Genomic DNA, 19,744 nt, shown 5'->3' with positions numbered 1-19,744 from the left:
CTCATTATACGTTGAATTCGTTGCGACTGCACCGCGATCGGTCTAAAAATAACATTCCCGAGCCAACGCGCGCTGCGGGGAATTAATTATTGAACATGGATCCGTGCTCGTGCAATGCTTCTTTCGTTTCTCACGTGACGCTGCAGTTGTTTCTGCACCGATTGCTTTTCGCTTATTTCCTGAACTGGTGGCCCAGGCCGCGTTTGTGCGAATGAGACTTCTATCCCGGGTCTCTGGAGTTCCCACCCGGGGTTAAGCGAAATCTACTTGACTTGCATACTGCCCTGTGAGCAGCATGTGCTGCTTTCGTGCCACGTGCTGCAGAGGCACGTGGGGACGGCTGCCGCGGTGTAACGGCTATCACGCCGGACTTGCCATCCAGAGGTCGTCGGTTCGGGCCGGTCGGGTGGGGCGGGCGGCGCGTGTGATACACGTGCGATGTTTCACCCACACGTGCGTGTGCACGCACGCACATGCGCACATGCGCGCACGCACACGTACGCTCGCACAAGCGCGCACGGCATCGTGTGCTCGTCCACAGTTACGCAAACGCGTACGCTCACACGTAAAGATTCACGCTCCCCCCCCAACTTCACGTCGCACGGCGCGTCGCGCTCGCTCACCGTCCTGCGTCTGCAGGATGACGCGCGAGTGGTCGTACGCGATGACGTTGGCGTAGCGGTTCTTCGGCTTGTTCACCTCCAGGTTCGAGTGCTCCCACGTGAACTGCTGCCCGGGGTCGATCGACTAGGGAGGGACACGCACACGCATCACAGCCACGGTCAACCACACAGACAGTGGCACCACCAGGAGGTACACGCATCACAGCCTTACGGTCAATACCGTACAGACACCGGCACAGTGCATCCACGGTCAACCCTGCAGCACCATCGTATTCAACGTCACGTCATATTTGCAAACTCCAACGGAAGCACTTCTCTTAGGAATGCCAGGCGCTGGTGGGAGATTTACAGATCTCTACGTAATCCACCAACCCTGAAGATCGCAAGGGTCTGCGCCACCACCTGGCCTCTTCCACTACGCACTGCCCGCCGCACACGCACAGCCATTTTTGCACGAGCGCTCAGAATAATCGGGGCGACGTCCACGCCTCCAAGATCCAAAGTAAGGCGACCCCATCCAACGACACACGCTCTTGATGAGCTCGCGCGGCATAAAAGCCGAGCCTCGCCCCCACCAGGGCAACGTCGAAATTTCGCCGCTGCCTCTGCAGGGAAGGTGATCACCGCCCTTCGGTGCTCATTTGAGCAGGAAATTGGCTTCGGTTTGTGATGGTCTCGTAAGCAACCGCCGTGCCGGATTGGCACCAAGTCATCGCCTAACGGACACCCCAGAGTGAATTCTCTTCGAATTGAGCACGGGGGAGGGAAGGGGGGGGGGGGACGACGACGACGAAATAGACGCAGCAGGAACAATTTGAATGATCGAGGCGGAAGATAAAGTGAGGGACGGAGCTGGGAGCTTTGCAAAGCAGGGAGAGATGAAGACACAGATGACACGAGGAAGGAGGGAGGGAGGGGGTGATGGAGCGGCGAGCGGGCGCGGGGCGATAAATCCGCCGCTGCGCCGTGCGATACGCTCGCAATGGTACATCCGTGATGAGAGAATGAAGAATAAGATTGGAGATAGGCAATTTGCATGGCGCATAAATGGATTAAGGGTTAACCAGTAAATATGATTTATTGGGGATTTTCCCGAGAAGAATGTAATGGAGACGCATTCAACCCACGTGGCAGTGAGATTTGAAAGCAGCCTTCGTGACGAAATAATATCAAACGCGCGCGGAACACAAATCCGACTACGCAGGATTTACCTTTGAGCGACGCACACGTGCGACCTTGACACATGCGACTCAAGTACGTGGCCCCTATGACGTGCGTGCGCTCGTATGTACGTGCGGGGGGGGGGTGCGCGTGTGATGCATGCGAGTGTGTGCATTCAGGCTGCACGCGAGATATTTTCACGCACACGCACACACACGTGCATGCACGTGTACGCTCGTACAAGCGCACGCATGCATGCTCGTACACAGTTACGCCACACATGTACGCTTACACATGCACACAAAGACAAAGATCTCCCTTTTAGGCAAAACAGACTGTAGGGGCAAGTGCTGTTAGCGAGCACCTATGAAAGGCCGGCACGGCACACGAGGGGGTGGGTGGCCAGCACCACGCCACGTCGCCTTTCTCTCGCGAGTGGCGATGTTGATCACATCGCACCAGGTACTCATTTAATGCTGAGTTGACCTAGGGAAGGCCCAAAACTGGTTCAGATAATCGTCACTGGTGTTGGCGGTAAGCGGAATTCGAATTCTGGTCGCTGGGCTCGTAGTGCAGTAAGCTAGCAACACACTACCGCTCCCCACATGCGCGCATACACACACGCACACGCACACACGCACACACGCACACACGCACACACACACGCAGGTGTCATGCGGAGGCGTCACATCAGTGAGGTTTTGTGTCGCATGGAACTGAATTCTGCCTCCTGGCATCTGTGGCGCTGCGTTGCACACACGCACACACCTGGCTTTCACTACGACACGCGCGTGTGCGTGCTTGTGTATGTGTGGGTGCACGTGTGTGCGTTTGTGTATGTGCAAATGTGCAAGCGTGCGAGTGTATAAGTGTGTGCGCGTGTGCGTGCATGTGTGAGTATGCTCGCGTTCGCTTGCGTATGGGTGCGTGTGCAAGTGTGCGTGTGATTCCGTAAGTGCGCGCGTGTGTGTGCGTGCACGTGTGAGTTTGCAAACACACTGCACCGTGTGGGTGAAGTGGATGGAGGGAGGGAGATGTGGTGGTGGTTGGCGGTGGTGGTGGGGGGCAAAATGGGGGGTGGAGGCGAGGGGGGTGGGTAGGGGGTGCATTTGAACAGGCTTTGTTGTCAGAACTAATTTAAATGTAATTCAGTTATTCTCTCAGCTCAGCGGAGACGCGGGCGTGACAAATCTGCTGAATAATTGGACGATGATGCCCCCGGCGGTCACACAAACCTGGGGCCGCGTAACTCCCAATCAGGATCACATGGCTACCTGGGGGAGCTCTACCCCCATCACGAACACTAAACCACCACTACCCCGAATACTACACCTAACCCCTAACACTACGCCTAGCAACTAACGGGAACACTACCCTACCGCTACACCTACTCCCTAAGTTACGCGAACACCACCACTACCAACGAATAGCACACCTAACTCCCAACACTACACCTGAGCTATAATGGCTATCACTTACACTAGCACCAGGCGTAACTCCTGCCCCTACCATATTCCTACCTCTACCACTACAACCCTACTCCACGCAAGTCCCAACCCTACGAATTGAAGTGGTAGGAGCTGATTTTTACATTGTTTAATCCCACTTTACGTCCAACCGTAACCCCACAATAACCAGACATTTAACCCTTAGCTTCCCCTACCCGTAACCTTCACCCAAATTCTAACATTTCTGTTCACCCCCCAACCCTGTCTCATAACCCCAAGCATAATACTACCCCCCTACATATAACGCGACCCCTAACTCCCATTCCGTTATGACAAACAACAAAGGCACGTGGCCTGCAGCCGTGCGTCACGTCACCCTGTACGTGACGTCGCCCCCGCCCGCCCCCCTCCCCGCCAACCCGAAAGAGAGGGCTCATACATGAATAAATTAATTAACGAGTCCCATCCTCGTGCGAGATGGCAGCAGCAAGGTGGTCAGGAGGCTTTGGACACCCAACTAACGAGGTCTGCTCGTCACGAGAGGGATTCAGGAGAGAGTTTGCGTGGCTTTGCCGTCCCTCGTCCATTGAAGGAGCGCAGGCAACAGTGGGTTTCCCTAACAGAGGTTTGTGTTGGATTAGATTGGGTAAATAAAAAAAAAGTGTGTCGCTGAACCTGCCGCCACCCGACACAGCCAATTGATGAGGTTTGTCACGTAAACAGAACGTGCCAATTCGTTACTAGTGGGTTTACTGGACGGTCCGTGGTGTCGCTTGCATGGCCGCAGTCGCACCGCTGTGGTTCGTGCCTTGAACTCTCCGTTCGTGAAGGAGATGTTGCGCATCGGCCTGCTGACGTTCTGATGCGGTTGATGGTGACACCGATGAGTTAATAAAACCGAAGCAGGCTTCAGCCTTGGCATGGTGCACGGACCAAAAATCAACACGTTCGTCAATAACACCGCGGGCCTTGATAAGCAAAAAGTATGTAACAGGCGACGTTTCGGGAAATGGCCCTTCTTCACCGCACACAGAGAGGCCAGCGAAGGCGAGTGAAATTCACGGGTGCAGGAATCGGTAAGTTAAGTTCACGGGACCAGTGACCATGACAGGAGCGATAAAAGAGTGAGAAGGAGGCGGTCGGGCCTGCGAGGGAGGGGTATGCAGACAGGTCACAGGTCCGGTGGCTAGCGCAGAGTGACCGCAGGGAGGGCGGCAGTCGCCCCAGAGTCACCCGCCAGTCACCCGCGAGTCGCCCCAGAGTCGTCCCCGAGTCGCCGCCGAGTCGCCCGCGAATCGTCCGCATACCTCGTACTCCTGCGAGAACTTGAGGTTGTTGTTGGACTTGAGTCGCTCGACGTGGTCGGAGAGCTCCGCGATGGGGATCGGAGGGTGGTTGATCATGCCTGGGGGTGGGGGAGGCACGAGACGGACCACCGGGCCCACGCACAGCACACGATGCACAGCCCGCACACAGCACACGATGCACAGCACACGGCACACACAGCACACGCACAGCGCACGACGCACAGCACACGACAGACAGCACGCGTACAGCACACGCACAGCGCACGATGTACAGCACACGATGCACAGCACACGATGCACAGCACACGATGCACAGCACACGATGCACAGCACACGATGCACAGCACACGGCACGCACAGCACACGACACACAGCACACGACACACAGCACATGACAGACAGCACACGCACGTGTGATCGTCATGAGACAGGCAAAACGCGCCATCGAATGGCTATTGGATGGATATTAGATGAGTCGAACATGTGTCGTCATGGGATGAGTAAACATGTGACGGGCATGACAATGGTAAACATGTGACCGCGAGAATGGTGAACATGCGATCGTCGTGGGAAAATCGCGCAACTATCGTCGTGAGAACAGCGCACGCGATAACCGTGAGAGCAGCGCACGCAGTCGTCATGACAAGAGCACACGTGCATGGACGCGTCCGGCGCTGCGCTGCGGTGTTAATGCGGACGTGGTTAATGGCGTGAAGATGCCGTGGCCGAGGAGCCAGGAAAGCCAGGAAAGTAAACTAAGCAATTTGTTGTTGTTGTTGTTGTTGCCAGGTAAAGCCCAACACTGAGCTGTGTAGCTATATTTCAGGAGCGAGCTGGCTTACAAGTGACAGCTCAATGAAGTGGCTTTTCACGTGGAAATTTATGGCGGCCAAATAAATCTAAATGCACGTTGAGGAGGGAAAAAACGGGGGACCTGGGGAAAAATCCAAGCGACCACGTCAACACTTTGCCACCGTGGCGAGATGACCCTGTGACACGGATGAACCATGACCCAGGAAGCTTGCGGTCGAGCTGACCACGTGACCTATGACCCGAGCGACCTGCGACCCGAGCGAGACGTAACAAGGCGGCCGAATTGAACGGGCGCGACAAGGCCGCGGGCCTTTTTTTTTCCCCGATCGCGGGCCGAGGGTCTTGGTGCCGTCGTCCGTATGAGCGCCGGCAGCCGGTGGGGGGGGGGGGGGGAAGGAGGGGGGTTGACGGCGCTGGTGGCAACCGGTGTCCACCAGGAGCATGGGATGGAGGCAGAGGGGGTGGGCGGCGGCAGAAGCCGTTGGAGCCTCGGCCCCTCCGTGAGAACGGACGGCGTGCGCGTTAACGTGGCCGGCAACGACCGGGGATGGTTACGCGGCTATGCGGTCGTGGCGAATGGGGATCGCGGTTAAAAATGCGACCCAATAATTTCACCGGCTCTCGCCCTATGACGAAAGAGAGAGAGAGAGAGGGGAAGAGAGAGAGAGAGAGAAAGAGAGGAGGGAGAGGAAGCCCGGGGACGGATGGATGGCTTTTAATAGACACGCGCTCGCCGGCGGCGCTGGCAGTTAAAGAGGCAGCGCGCAGAGGGAGGGAAGAAAGGGCGAGGCGGTTAGTGTTTCCGGCACGAGGCTGGGCTGGAGAAATGACGCCGATTGGGAGAGACGTGAGTTGGTGCCGAGAGGGTGGAGGTCAGTGCTTTGCAGCTGAAGTGGGGGGGGTGGTGGGGGGAGTGGGGGGCGGCTCCCCTAGGCTGAGGGGTGTGGGCGACCAACAGCACAGGATAGGGCCCCCCCCCCCCCCATTTTTTGTCACAGCAGATAGGCCCCTCATTGCACAAATGGCAAAGGGCCAGGGTGAGGACAGAGGTAGTGGTGGCATCATCATCGGCTGGAGCCCGTTGGCTCGGCTGGGGCCTGTCAGCCAAATAATTATGATAAAGTGGGGGGGGGGGGGGGGGGGGGGGCGGAGGGGGTGCAGGGATGCAGTTTTGAACGAGCCCCAGCGAACTCTTAAAAGAGCAGCCGCCCACACGCCCTGGGTTCCCCACCCACCCTGGACCCTGCCGGGCCTGGCATGCCATGAGCGGATGGGAGAGGGCGGGGGTTTGGAAGGTGGCGGCGGTGTGGGGGGGGGGGGGGGGGGCAACGTGAGTGAGATGGAGAGAGGGGGGGAGGGTAGCGGACGAGGGATGGCGACTAACTTTGGGGGGCGGCCAGCTCGCCGGGCAGACTGCCTGCAGGAAAACCTGCGAGGAGAAGGAATAAAAAAAATAACGGAGGGGGAGGAAAAAAAACCGAAACAAACAAATAAAGATATGAAAATAAAACGCACGGAGACAAGCGACAAGGGCACATTTCGAGGGAGAAGTAAATTAAAAATAACGGAGAACCGCCGACGGAAATAAAATAACGGCAACTGTAACGGCGCTCGCGGCAGCGATTTCCGCACGGAGTGAGCAGCTGACGCGCCGGGCCCCCCGCAGCGTCAAACGCACGGAGAGGAGGCGGCAGCGGTGATGGTGGATAAAGGATGTGGGTGGTGGGGGTGGGCGGGAGGGGGGGGCGGGGGGGTGGAGGTGGTGGTGGTGGGGGGGGGCGGCACCTGGAGTCTGGAAGTTGATCCTCCGCATCTCCACGGGGTCCGACGTGTGCAGGGGCGACGTCTCCTTCGCTCCTCCTGGCAGCATCGGCTTCCCCGGGTCCGAGTCGCTCCTCTTCCTGCGGGGCCCGGGCGGGGTGGGCGGGGCAGGTGGGGGGGGGGGGGGCAGCCATTGTAGCTCGTCAATGAGGAAGTTCTGACCCCGCCACCGCCATGACCCCTGGCTGTTGCTTGACAGGGGTCATGTCCTCCACCCCCACCGGGACTGGGTGCCAACGCTCAAAAGTGACGAGCCAGAGCAAGACTCAAAATCGGGACGCGCTCGCTGGGACGCAGAGCTAATTCCGCACCTGGATGATGACTGATTGTTGAGGTTCCCAGAAGTGTTCGCACCTGTTGCCAGCTCGCCCACACTCTCTGGTCGCTCCCAGCTGGTTCACGCTAGCTCAGGCTGTTTCGCGTTCACAGCTGGCACAAACTCACTGAGGAAACTACGAATAGTTGGGCATCGTTCGGGGATTTTGTTCTATCACGGTGGCCGATGAGGGCAGGGTGAGCGATGGCTTCCCGATGTCTTACCTGTCCGGTTTGCTGCGGTTTCCATGACAGCAGAAGAAGGGGACAAGGACACAAACGTTGTTATCCACTGTCGACGACGCTGCCCAAAACTCGCGTTTTACGAGAGCGACACGGGGGGGAGGGGGGGGGGGGCATGGGTCCGCTGACCAGGGATGATCGCTACCTCCGTGTGCGCGTGTGTGACCCTAATTGAGAACATTTCGCGGTTGGAAGAATATCGAAATTGGCAAATGTGGACGCTGAAATCGTAACACGATGGCCTGCTCTTGTGATTGGCTGTCAAGGGGGGCGAGATCTTTAACGTCCGCTGAGAGCGAAGCGGACGGCGCGTAGTCTCTTCACGGTTAGCGCCCGCTACAGCATTAACCAGGGTGGCCGCTGGATTCCAACGGTGAGCCTTTGCAGCAAAGGGCGGCGAATGTGCTACCGCCGGGGCACGCCACCTGCTGCACCGCGTGACGTGAAAGAGAAGGGCTTGTTGCCGTTGGCAAGCAGCAGCGCCGTGTGATGGATGGTGGCTGGCGACGGGTGATGGCGCGTGGGTGGTGTTTTGGCGGGCTATCATAGCGGATATTAAAAATAAATGATCAGACAACGGCGCCCCCCATCATATCCCGTCGGCCGCACGGCCATTTTGGCAGCACGCATTTTGTTTTCGGCAGCATCAGTGGGACATGGGCAAAACACGCCGGAGCGGTTTCCGACAATCGGAGCCTCGCCAGCGGCAGAACCGGGCACGCTTCGAATGGCGCGGGCGAGGGGAAGACGAAGGGACCGCACCTCTTGTAGAGGAGGATCGCTATGACGACGCAGATGATGAAGACGACGGCCAGCACGGGCCCCACCACCCAGAGCAGGCCCTCCTCCTCCTCCGTGATGGGCAGCGGCTCGGGGTCGGGAGACACGACGGGATCCGAGTAGGGGCTCGCCACGAACATCCGCTAACCGCGCGCAGAGACGCAGAGAGAGAGGTACGATGCAACGGGGTCATGCACTCAACGCGCGGATTCACGGATCATCCTGGCCGGGTTGGCCCAGGGGTTAAAGATGCTCAACCGGCACACGCTCATTATCCTGGCTTTGATTGCATCATCATCATCATCATCGTCTTCTTGCTTTTCGTATTCTTCTTCGTTTAATATTCACACCTTTCCTGCCATGCCAGACGTGGCGACGCGCCATGCGGCAGCAGACCCTGCCAGCGCAGATAACCAGTTGGGTATCCGCCTGCCAGCACGGAGCGGCATTGCTGTGGCTCTTTTACCGACTTGGCCATTTGCGAGTAACTCGTTAACTTTGGCGAACGTGGACCACGACGCTGGGAAACACTTGGCCTACTCGTTCTCAATTAACCCCACGGAGATCTTGAACGTCCATTGCAGAGCAGATTGGTGCATATTTTAAAACGATGAAAACATTTTTTTTAATTTACCAGGTAAAACCCACTGAGCTATAGAGTTCTTATTCAGAATAAACCTGGCTACAAATGGTAGCTCAAGGAAGTGGCTTATGCGGAAATTTATAGCAGCCAAATACTTTAAATGCATATTTCTAAATATGGAGGGAAAAACCAGAGGACCTGGAGAAATATTCCACATGATCACAAGGAGACATGCAAACTCCATATATGCAGGCGTCAGGGTCGGGATTGAATCCACGACCTCCTGCATACCAGGCGAGGGAGTTAGCATCTCGCCACCATGGCCAGATAACCCGTGACCCAGGAAGCTTGCGGTCCGGCTGACCCGGGACTCAGTCGACCTTTGAACCATGTGACCTACGATCTGGGTGACCTGCGACCCGAGCGAGACGCACGGCTCGGAGCGGCATTAACCAGGGCGGCTGTCGGGCTCACACCGGCAGGAAGTTGGAGGTGGGGGAAGTGGCGGCGCGGGAGTGGCGCTGGCGGTACTCACGCTGCCCGCATCGTGTGGCTCCAGCTCGTAGAGCACGAAGAAGACGTAGTCCTGCCCGGCGGAGAGCCGGCGGTTCACGTGCCCGCCGTACTCCAGCCCGTCGCCCAGCGTGAAGTCGGCGGGGAGCCGCCCCCCCGGGAAGCGGGCCGCCACATAGGGCCGCGGCCCCTCGACGTCCCGGGCTGCACGTGCCACGGGACCGTGCCGCCTCCGTCTCCTCCTCCGCTGCTGGCTGCCGCCGTCCACGATCTGCGGTGGGAGTGCGGTTTGTGGGGGGTGGTGGGGGGTGGGGGGAGGCGAGCTGCTAGTTGTCGCCGTTTTTCGCCGGATTTTCTAAAAAGCGCGGCGCGGCGGGTCGCCATGAATTGAATTGGCGAAAGGTCGTCGCGATTCGGTGGGGGAGGGGGAGGTGGAGGGGGGGGGGTTGGGTCACCTCGTCGAGGTCCAGATCGTCGGGAATCTCGGCCGGTTTCACGAAGCGGCCCTTGTGTCTTTTCAGCGGCACGACCACCACGTAGTACGCTCTGCGACACGCACACGATACACAGACGACGTGCAGACGACGTGCAGACGACACGCGGTCCGTTTTATGGTTTCGTACGCAGACGACGGAGATGGGCAGTCGGGGTGTGACGATTAACATGGGTTCTTCCGGGTCTAACGATGCATCGATCAATATCACAGATTTTTAAATAATGCTTTGTAGCATCTGTCTGTCTGTCTGTAACAGGGGGGGAAGGTCACGATAACTCTCGTAACGATGATCCGATGCCTGCGGCACCCTCGTGCAAAGTTGTGGCCTGAATCGGGCAGGGATCGGCAGCGCCGGGCAGGGCCCCCCCTCACCTCAAGCTGACCTCCTCCGGTGGGTCCGGCAGCTCGGTGGGCAGCGTGCCGTCGGGCCGCACACGGCCCAGCGCCAGCGGCTTTCCCTGTGGGAGGTCGGGAGCCGTGCGCACCCCCACCTCCTGCTGGAGCCCCCCGGCGCCGTCGCCGCGGCTCGCGAGCCCAAAGTAGTACTCGGTGTTGGGCAGCAGGCCGGCGATGCGCTTGCGAGTCGCCCAGCCGTCCACCTCGATCTGCTGCCCGTTGTTCACCACGATCTGCCGTGGGCGGGGGGAGGGGGTGGCGGGCACAAGGAGGAGGAGGGTGGCACACATGGGAGCATGAGCCTCGAGACAAGTTGTGGAAACATTATTTTTTCTCCAATTTTTTTTTTTTACCAGGTGAGGCCGAATGTATATATTTTTCAGAAGTGATTGGGCCACAAATGATAGCCCAACGAAGTGGCTTATCACGTGGAAATGTATAGCAACGAAATACTCTAAACGCGAGATGTTGCTTCTAAATGTGGAGGGAAAATCCGGAGGACCCGGAGAAAACTCCGCGCGACCACGGAGAGAGAGACGCAAACTCCAAATACACAGCAGGTGTCAGGGCCGGGATCGAACCCACCGCCTCCTGCATACCAGGCGAGGGAGTTAACATCTCGCTACCGTTGGGCGGGTCGCGCAATTTTCGACGGGCTAGCCACGAAGTGGTGCGTTGGTCCATCCGTCCATCCTGGGGGGTGGGGCGGGGGGGGGGCAGAGCGAAGCGGACGGCGCTCCGAGAGGCGGACGTCCAGCGAGTGTGCTGGATCCACATGGGCTCGTGACAACCGCAAAACCGTGAGGGAAGGTGATGACTTGGGGGGGGGGGGGGAAGCCTTCATCCAGCAGACAGATTGAACACGGCCGATGACGGAGGGATGACGAGCGGGAGGATCAGGGTTATGGGCAGGTGTTGAGATATGCGTTGTTTGTTTTTATTTGATGCTGTTCGGGCGTTCGAGTTAAGGATGAGAGCAGGGGGTGGGTTTGGGATAGGGCCAGAGTTAGACTTAAGGACTAGGACTAGGTTTAAGGGTTAGTTAGGGTTGGAAATGAAGGTTAAGGCTAGTTCTAGAGTCAGGGTTAAGGGGAAGGGAGATAGCGAAAAATAGGTTGAAGAGTTGTGCTGAGATAGCTGACTTTTTAAGCTCTCGGCTAAGTATCACTATCACCATTGCTAATTATTTTCTGTCGGAACAAAAACGATGACACCCAAGGAGGTGTTGATTAAATGGCAGAACAATTTTATTTGGCTGTCTGCCACCACTATCACCACCACCAATATCATCACAACCACCACCACAACCGACACCCCCACAGTTACTGTCATCACCACCACCACCACCAATACCCACCATTCGCGACTAAGTGACAGTGATGTCACCACGGCGCTTGTGCCAGGCCAGGTGCACTTTGAGGCCACGTGAAGTGTCGAAGGCTCGCTGACAGGAGGTCACGGGACAGACCCAGGTGCCATGGGTTGACCGACTGAGATTACTGGCAGATGCACCACCTGTGCTCCCCACTACCGCTGTCACCACCACCACTGTCACCACCACCACCACCACCACTGTCACCACCACCACCACTGTCACCACCACCACCACTGTCACCACCACCACTGTCACCACCAACACCACTGTCACCACCAACATCACCGCCTATATCGTTTCCTTTTCCCGGCACTCATCGATTGATCGCGAACCCTTTTGCGGTGGCGTGGCGCCGGTGACGCCATGCACACTTAACCTCCGACCTTTAGGGCCGTAGGAGCGGCCGCTGCGATTGTGCTTCCCGTGCCCCCCCCCCCACCCCTGCTAATGTCTACAGACAAGACGCGTCTCGGTGCTTGCTCTTGCGCCCGATCGAAGGCCAACCTCGTGCCAGGGATTAATCGCTCACCAAACATGTTCCGGCTCACTGTTAGACTGGAGCAGTTGGCACGTGACGAGTAGCCACAAGCCATAGCGAGATGTATGATGGAGGCGGCGTGCCGCAATTAGACGCTACATGAATCCAAAATGGATCAACCTGTACTGAGGTTTAATATACCAAACAACCCAGCGTAAGCACGCCAGTATGTTTCTACATTTACCTGTGCCTGCAGAATTCCTGATATGCCTACCACCCTATTCACTCACTCACCTCCCTATCTACTCACCCTCCGACAAACTCATTCAGCCACTCACTTAGGCAACCACCCACTGACTCCCTCACCCCACTCGGCCACTCGCCCACTAACTCATCCGACTGTTGCCAACAGGATTTCTCACACGAGAGTTAGACGAGAGAGTTCCAAATGCAAGGAGCACAGCAACTAAAGGCCCACGCCCCCGCGATTGCAAACGACTTCCGGGAACCATCAGGAAGTTCTCCAGCAGCTGATCTCAAGGCGCGACTGGAGGCACCCAGTGCCGACAGTACCTGCGAACACCAAGACCCCAACCGCAGTTGGTCTACGGTCGTGGAAGAGTAGGCCAAAATACACTCCGAAGCTCCACTTAAGCAGAGGCTCTTCTGCCAGCGGTGGCGTGAGCAAATATCAGCGCTGCGCAGGCTTGGCAAAGTTTGGACCGTAACGGTAGCACACACACGTGGCCTCCACTGTATTGAAGCGGTAGCACACACACGTGGCCTCCACTGTACTGAAGCGGTAGCACACACACGTGGCCTCCACTGTATTGAAGCGGTAGCACACACACACGTGGCCTCCACTGTATTGAAGCGGTAGCACACACACACGTGGCCTCCACTCTATTGAAGCGGTAGCACACACACGTGGCCTCCACTGTACTGAAGCGGTAGCACACACACGTGGCCTCCACTTTATTGAAGCGGTAGCACACACACGTAGCCTCCACTTTATTGAAGCGGGATGGGAGGGCGGGCATGCGGGCGCCACGTTACATCCATTGCATCTGCAAACCCGAGTGGCTAACGTTCCTAACGCTCGTGTCGCCTCTCCCCGACAGTGCCCGGCTGGCCTCGTCTCTCCGTGAGCTACACCCGGGCCAACGCGGCGCTGGTGGAGTGGCGGCAGATCGTGGAGAATCAGGCTGAAGGCAGCCCGGGCTATGAGAAAACGGCCAAATTTGGTCGAATGAGTCCTTTCTTTGTGAATAATGTCGCTGGCTTTGTTATCTGGGCGGGGGGGGGAGCAGACAAAAGTGATTGACCCCCCCCCAAAGTAGAAACAAGCACGGGGAGGAGGCCTGCGTGGCGAGATACGCTCGCCGTGGGAGCGGCATGGCCCCTAGCGGGGAGCTGAGACGGGGGCGGTGGGGGGGTGGAGAGATTTGAAGAAGCGATAAGGCGGGGAAAGTGATGCGGAGGTTGAACCGCTGAGCGAGAGACGCAAGCGCACGGGCGGTGCAGAGATGCAGGAGGTATCGCAAGCGGAGAGAGAGAGAGAAGAGACAGAGAAGGAGCGAGCGGGAGCAGTGGCGGCCCCGTGTCTACAACACGCGGGCGGGAGCACAACGCGCCAGATGGTGAAGCGAGCGCGACACCAACCCTGCGCCGCTCCCATTCCAGCGTTCCCGTGCTAGCGCTCGATGGGGCGTGGCGGTTGCACCGGCGGTGTTGACCATGTGGGAGTGCACGCTGGGTGGGGTGTCGTTATATCCCCTGGTAGTAACCCCTTGGTAGTGCCCCCCCCATCCCACCTTGAAGGGCTGCTGGGGGCTGTAGGAGTCCGGCAGCTCCCAGGTGAGCAAGGCCGAGGAGCGGCTCACCGACTTCACCCCAAAGTTCTTCACGAAAGCTGCTGGAGGCAAAAAGGCACAGGGCGGAGGAGGGGAGAGGGCGAGGAGGAGGAGGGGAGACAAAGGTGGTGCGGCGGGGCAGGGAGGGGAGAACAACGAGGCCCAGGTGAGAAGCTCGTCAACCGATTTGCTCGTCGATCAGATGAGCGGATGGCAACCGTCGGAGAGGAGATGGAACCGTCCCTCCCGAGCACAATCCGAGATGCGACGCTCCCGCGATCGCGACAGGGAGCGATCGCGGCACGCTCCTTTCGGCAATGAACGCACTGCCGCGTCCGTCGCAACGAAAACAATCGACACCCTCTCGCGATTGAATTCCGGATCAGATTCAATCGCGCGCCGAGCGAGTGACACCGCCGCACGCGCTCGCTCGCCGCTCGCCGTGGAGTTCACGGCTGTGCGAACACAAAGCCCTGAACGTCCGTGGGTTTGCCATCGGCTGCTGGCAGCGACCCCAACCACAGCTTTGCAGCTCCGTTGAAGAGCACGCTCGCTCCCTGGCTTGCTGGCCGGCTGGCTTGGGTGGTTCGCTCGCTCGCAACGGCCCGAGTCCACCCAACGCCGAGTCCATCCGGCACGGCGCAGCGGCAGCATCCAGGGCGTCGGCTACGGAGAGTCGGACCTGATTCCTGATCATCTCTCGCCGAGAAGAGTTGCTCCTCATCCTGGCAGTGGCCGGAGGCCACGGGACCTGGCTGGTGCCGTGTACCGTGGTACCGGTCGCCCGAAGCGGCGGGGGTGTGGGGGGGGGCGGTTGCGGCGTAGACGCTCCGTCGGCCTTACCCCTGTCGCCGGTGCCCGATGGCGCAATTCGCGCCTGAATGCTGGGGCTGTAGGGCCCGGGGCCCTGCGCCGTGTGCGCTCGCACGCGGATGTCGTAGGTGGCGCCGGCGCGCAGCCCCGCGAGCGCCTGCTCCGTCGTCGCGTCGGCGCCCGGCGCCGGCTCCACCTCGGCGAGCTGCTCGGCGGCGCCGTCGATGTCGCGGCACGACAGCGTGTACCGCGACACGCGCCCGTTGCGCTCGGGGAGCGCCGGCGCCTCCCAGGCCACCTGCACGCCGGTGGCCGTCGCCGCCACCACGCGCAGGCCGCGCGGGAAGCCCGACGGCGCCGCCTCGGGGGTCACGACCTCGCGCGTGGCCTCCTCGCCGAGCCCCGCGCGGTTGCGCGCCGACAGGCGGAACGAGTAGACGGCGCCGCGGTGCAGCTCCGTCACCGTGTAGTGGTCCTCGCGCGTCGAGAAATCGAGGGAGGTCGGGCGGTCGCCGTCGGCGCGGCCGAACGCGAGGCGGTAGCCGAGCAGCGCGCCGTGGGTCTCGATGGGCGCCTGCCACTGCACCAGCGCCGTGTTGGCCTGGGTGTAGCTCACGGAGAGACGGGGCCGGCCGGGCACTGTCGGGGAGAGGCGACACGAGCGTTAGGAACGTCAGCCACTCGAGTTTGCGGATGCAATGGATGTAACGTGGCACCCGCCTGCCCGCCCTCCCATCCCGCTTCAATACAGTGGAGGCCACGTGTGTGTGCTACCGCTTCAGTACAGTGGAGGCCACGTATGTGTGTGCTACCGCTTCAATACAGTGGAGGCCACGTGTGTGTGTGCTACTTCTTCAGTACAGTGGAGGCCACGTGTGTGTGTGCTACCGCTTCAATACAGTGGAGGCCACGTGTGTGTGCTACCACTTCAATACAGTAGAGGCCACGTGTGTGTGTGCTACCGTTACGGTCCAAACTTTGCCAAGTCTGCGCAGCGCTGACATTTATTTGCTCGCACCACTGCTGGCAGAGGTGCCTCTGCTTATGTGGAGCTTTGGAGTGTATTTTGGCCTACTCTTCCACGACCGTCGACCAACTGCGGTGAATCAGAATATGTTTTTATACTGGAGGAATTCGATAGAGCTATGAAGCTCTTTCTCACGGAATCCATTCCCACTGCTGGCTGTACAGGGGCGGTGGAGTGGGGGATTTAAGAAACTCTTCCCCATTGTATCAACTACCACGCCGGGAGATACAATCGCCCCAACGACCTCTGGTCTGCAAGTCCGGTGGCGCTGTTATCCATTAAACCGTGGGAGCCTTCAGAAGGAGCGTGTGTGAGTGCGTGAGTGTGCGTGAGCGTGTGCGTGGTTGTGAGAGTGAGTGCGTGAGTGTGTGAGTGCGTGCATATGTGAGTGCGTGCAAATGTGAGTGCGTGCGTGTGTGAGTGCGTGCGTGTGTGAGTGTGAGTATGTGAGTACGTGTGTGAGTGTGTGCGTGCATGCGTGTGTACGTGCGTATATGTGCAAGAGTGCGTGGGTGTGTGAGTGCGTGCGTAAGTGCGTGAGTGTGTGCATGTGTGTGATAGTGCGTGAGTGTGTAGGTGAGTGTGTGTGAGTGTGATTGGGTGCATGAGTGAGTGCATGCGTTAGTGCGTGCGTGTGTGAGTGCGTGCGTGTGTGCGTGAATGCATACGTGCGTGCGAAGCTGCGGGCTGGCGACGATTAGGAACTTCCCCTCTGATTTTATTGTCCTCCATTAAACCCGTTCGGCCATAAAATCGGCAAAAGTTTTCACTTTTCTTGTTTTGTCGTCGTTAAAGAGACAAATGGAAATTTCGGGCATAATAGCAATAACAGAAAGAAAACCGCCACATGCAGCCACAAAGTTGTTTATCTGGCAATCTGTCCCAAGTAATCATCTCGATAAATAAAAGCCCAGCAGGTGTTCGCGTGGCACTGCCCCCCGTGGGCATGGGCTTCCGTCTGATCGGCCCTGAGCATGAGAGTGGTTGTTGTCCTTCCCCCCCACCCCCGATTCGCTCGGTTGGCTATGTACGGTGCGAAAGAAGTTCAACGTACACACACACATAAACCGACTCACACGGAGACCCATAGACACACACAGAGACCCATTGTTTTCTGTCTTTCCCTCTGATTAGCACAGCTGGCTACTTACTGTGCGAAAGAAGTTCCACATACATACAACAACAATGACCGCTATTCACCACTAAGTGGCGGTGATGTCACCAAGGCCACGTGAAGTGTACACCCGCAAGCAGGAGGTCACTGGGCAGATCCAGCTGAGATGGGTCGACGGACTGAGATGACTGGCCGATGCACCACCTGTGCCCCTACTGTGCCAACTTGCTGTGTTTTAGCTCCTCTGCCCTCTGTTGTTGCTGGAGGGCGACTGCCTCCAACTGCCCAGTAGCGTCCTTCACGAGCCTCCTCCACAGAGGCCGATCTTGACACTGCTGGAACCGGTCATCGGCAAGTGCACTCAGCTCCACATCCTCTTCTACCACATCACTCCATCTATTATCTATCCCGTGCCGCGCCTGTTTAGTTCCCTCTATCTGGCCGAACAAAAGCTATTTCGGCATGCGGTGGCTGGTAATGTGGGCAACATGACCCAGCCAACACAGCCTTGCCTGCCGAAGGAGCTCATCTTTCGAGGATTTGTGAACTCCTCACACAATACAGCCTGCTTAAAAACAGGATGGATCGTAGGCAGGCCAGCCTAAATGTTTCTAACCGGCGAAGATGTTCCATTAGGGGGGTAGAGAAGGGAGAGCAGGACTGTGGCTGAGAAGGCCCAAAGCTTCGTGTGGAGCGACAGACAAGATAGCTTCCAGACAGCGCTAAACAGCCGATAAAAAGTTAATGCCGCTCGACTGATTCAGAGTGAGACCTCTGCTGTCAAACCGGAGCCAGTCATGAGCACACTCTCCAGGCATGGAAAACTCTCCACCTCTCTCGACAACTGCCCCATCACCAATTAGGAGTTGTGGAGGTGATGTGTCTGATAGTACAAAATACCCAGGCAGGTGCTTAGCTTTGGTAGGGCTAATGGTAAGGTTTCACCTCAAAGAGTATGGATTCCTGCAGTCACGAAAGCTTCAAATCAAGATTAAGGCCCCGCCTGTTAGTGGCACAATCTAGGTTCGGCAGCAGCACCTCAAACGCCTCCTCCGAGTGAGCAGCAATCATCAGATCATCGGAATACGTAACATGGTTGACCGCACCCGGGCATTGATCAGTCTCCCTTTAGTTCTGTACCAGATACTAGGTGGTCGAAATAGATGTTTAATAATGTGGGAGCCAGAGAACATCCCTGTCACACCCCAAGGTGAACAGGGAATGGCTCCAACTCCTGGCCATGTCGTTTTACCCGGGTCTGCTCACCATCATAAAGGTCCTTAATGATCGTGAGCAGCGGGTTAGGGACTCCGAAAGCAAAAAGAACAACTCAGAGCCCAGGCCTACTGATGGTATCATAGGCCTTGACCAGGTCAATAAAGCAGAGATGTAGGTCTTGTTGGAATTCCCTACACCTCAGCTGTAGCAAACAGACAGACGAAACGTGCACGTTTGGTGACGAATCGGGAAGTGGTCGACGGGCAAACATTCCAGCCTTGACCCAAACCCCGGACTGGACCTTGACACCGACCCCTAACCCCGACCTCGGAACCTTGACCCGAACGCTGGGGCTTGAACCCGGACGGTGGAGTGGGAGAGGCAGTGCCCACCTGCTCCGAGCGTGACGACCAGACGAGGTTTGCTGCGGGCCCCGTCTCCCTTGGCCGTGTATGCCGCCACTGTCACGGAGTACGTCGTTTCGGGGGTCAGGGCCCCGATAATCATCTCCTATGTGCACGGGGGCGGGGGGGGGGGTGTGGCGGGACATGGGGGCAGCAAGGGTTGGGTTGTATCATAGGGGGCCGAAGGGCAGAGGGAGGAGTGAGAGAGAGAGAGGGAGAAAGGCAGCGAGTGTTATACACGCGTCCCAATTAAAGTGGCGGGGAGGGAGGGGTGGGCGATAACTCTCATAAAGATGATGCGAAACGAACGATACTTTAGTGGGGAGTTGTGTAGCTACTGGGGACTAACACTGGGGATCACTGCCACGTTGACCCAAGGATTTGGCAAAAAACTCGCAGAGACACAAATGTGCTTTGCCTCGGCAGCCACCCGCCAGATTCCACGCTGATAAATTAAACCCTTCCGAGAAATCGGACACAACCCGCGCTGTGTGGGCTCCCCCACCTTGACCATCGCGCACTGACCAGCGTGGTGATGTATGGTCAAACAACCCCCACGACCCGCACTGCGTCGGGAGTCGCTCATGGGCTGTACAATCACGTTGATCTCTCATTGCCAATCTCATTTAAACATAAATATTGGAGGAGGAGGAGGGGGGGGGGGGGTGGGGGTATGGGAGTGGTGGCACATTTCAATTGCGAACCAGTCCTGGGCCCTCATCGACCAAGCCGTCGAGCAGCGGATTGAGAATGGGCGCTGGGAGGTGCGGTGCGAGGGCTGTGCGGGCGAATCGCGGTGCTCACGTGTTCGGTGGAATCGCTGGCGTCCGCCTGGGTACCGGCCGGCACGTCCGGGCCGAGGAGGGAAGAGAGGAAGAGGAGAGATCAGTGCGTGTGGTAAACATCGAGCGTGCGTGCGCGCGCGGTGAAACGCGTGCGCGTGGTGAGAGTGCGCCGGTTGAG

At 58.1% G+C, this 19,744-nt stretch overlaps 1 protein-coding gene across 30 annotated transcripts in view; it reads right to left on the bottom strand.

Moving 5' to 3' along the window:
• PTPRD (protein tyrosine phosphatase receptor type D) overlaps positions 1–19,744 on the bottom strand; it is a 226,045-nt gene that overhangs the window by 16,859 nt on the left and 189,442 nt on the right. For 6 of the 30 annotated variants that reach the window (XM_032970552.2, XM_032970555.2, XM_032970557.2 and 3 more), the window contains 13 exons: positions 19,586–19,612; positions 18,770–18,887; positions 15,049–15,657; positions 14,167–14,267; positions 10,476–10,732; positions 10,063–10,153; positions 9,630–9,878; positions 8,494–8,654; positions 7,714–7,725; positions 7,138–7,253; positions 6,737–6,781; positions 4,540–4,637; positions 624–747 (listed from right to left, as the gene is read on the bottom strand). In XM_032970552.2, the coding sequence (XP_032826443.1) occupies positions 624–747; positions 4,540–4,637; positions 6,737–6,781; positions 7,138–7,253; positions 7,714–7,725; positions 8,494–8,654; positions 9,630–9,878; positions 10,063–10,153; positions 10,476–10,732; positions 14,167–14,267; positions 15,049–15,657; positions 18,770–18,887; positions 19,586–19,612 (2,008 nt within the window). The remainder of the gene's footprint in view (positions 1–623; positions 748–4,539; positions 4,638–6,736; positions 6,782–7,137; positions 7,254–7,713; positions 7,726–8,493; positions 8,655–9,629; positions 9,879–10,062; positions 10,154–10,475; positions 10,733–14,166; positions 14,268–15,048; positions 15,658–18,769; positions 18,888–19,585; positions 19,613–19,744) is intronic. The other 24 variants (XM_032970565.2, XM_032970567.2, XM_032970569.2 and 21 more) reach the window with 11 other exon arrangements.

The sequence above is a fragment of the Petromyzon marinus genome, chromosome 44, assembly GCF_048934315.1.
Source record: "Petromyzon marinus isolate PM22_M1 ecotype Great Lakes invasive population chromosome 44, UKy_Petmar_22M1.pri1.0, whole genome shotgun sequence".
Classification (NCBI taxonomy): Eukaryota; Metazoa; Chordata; class Hyperoartia; order Petromyzontiformes; family Petromyzontidae; genus Petromyzon; species Petromyzon marinus.
This window is presented reverse-complemented; position numbering and strand designations above follow the sequence as displayed.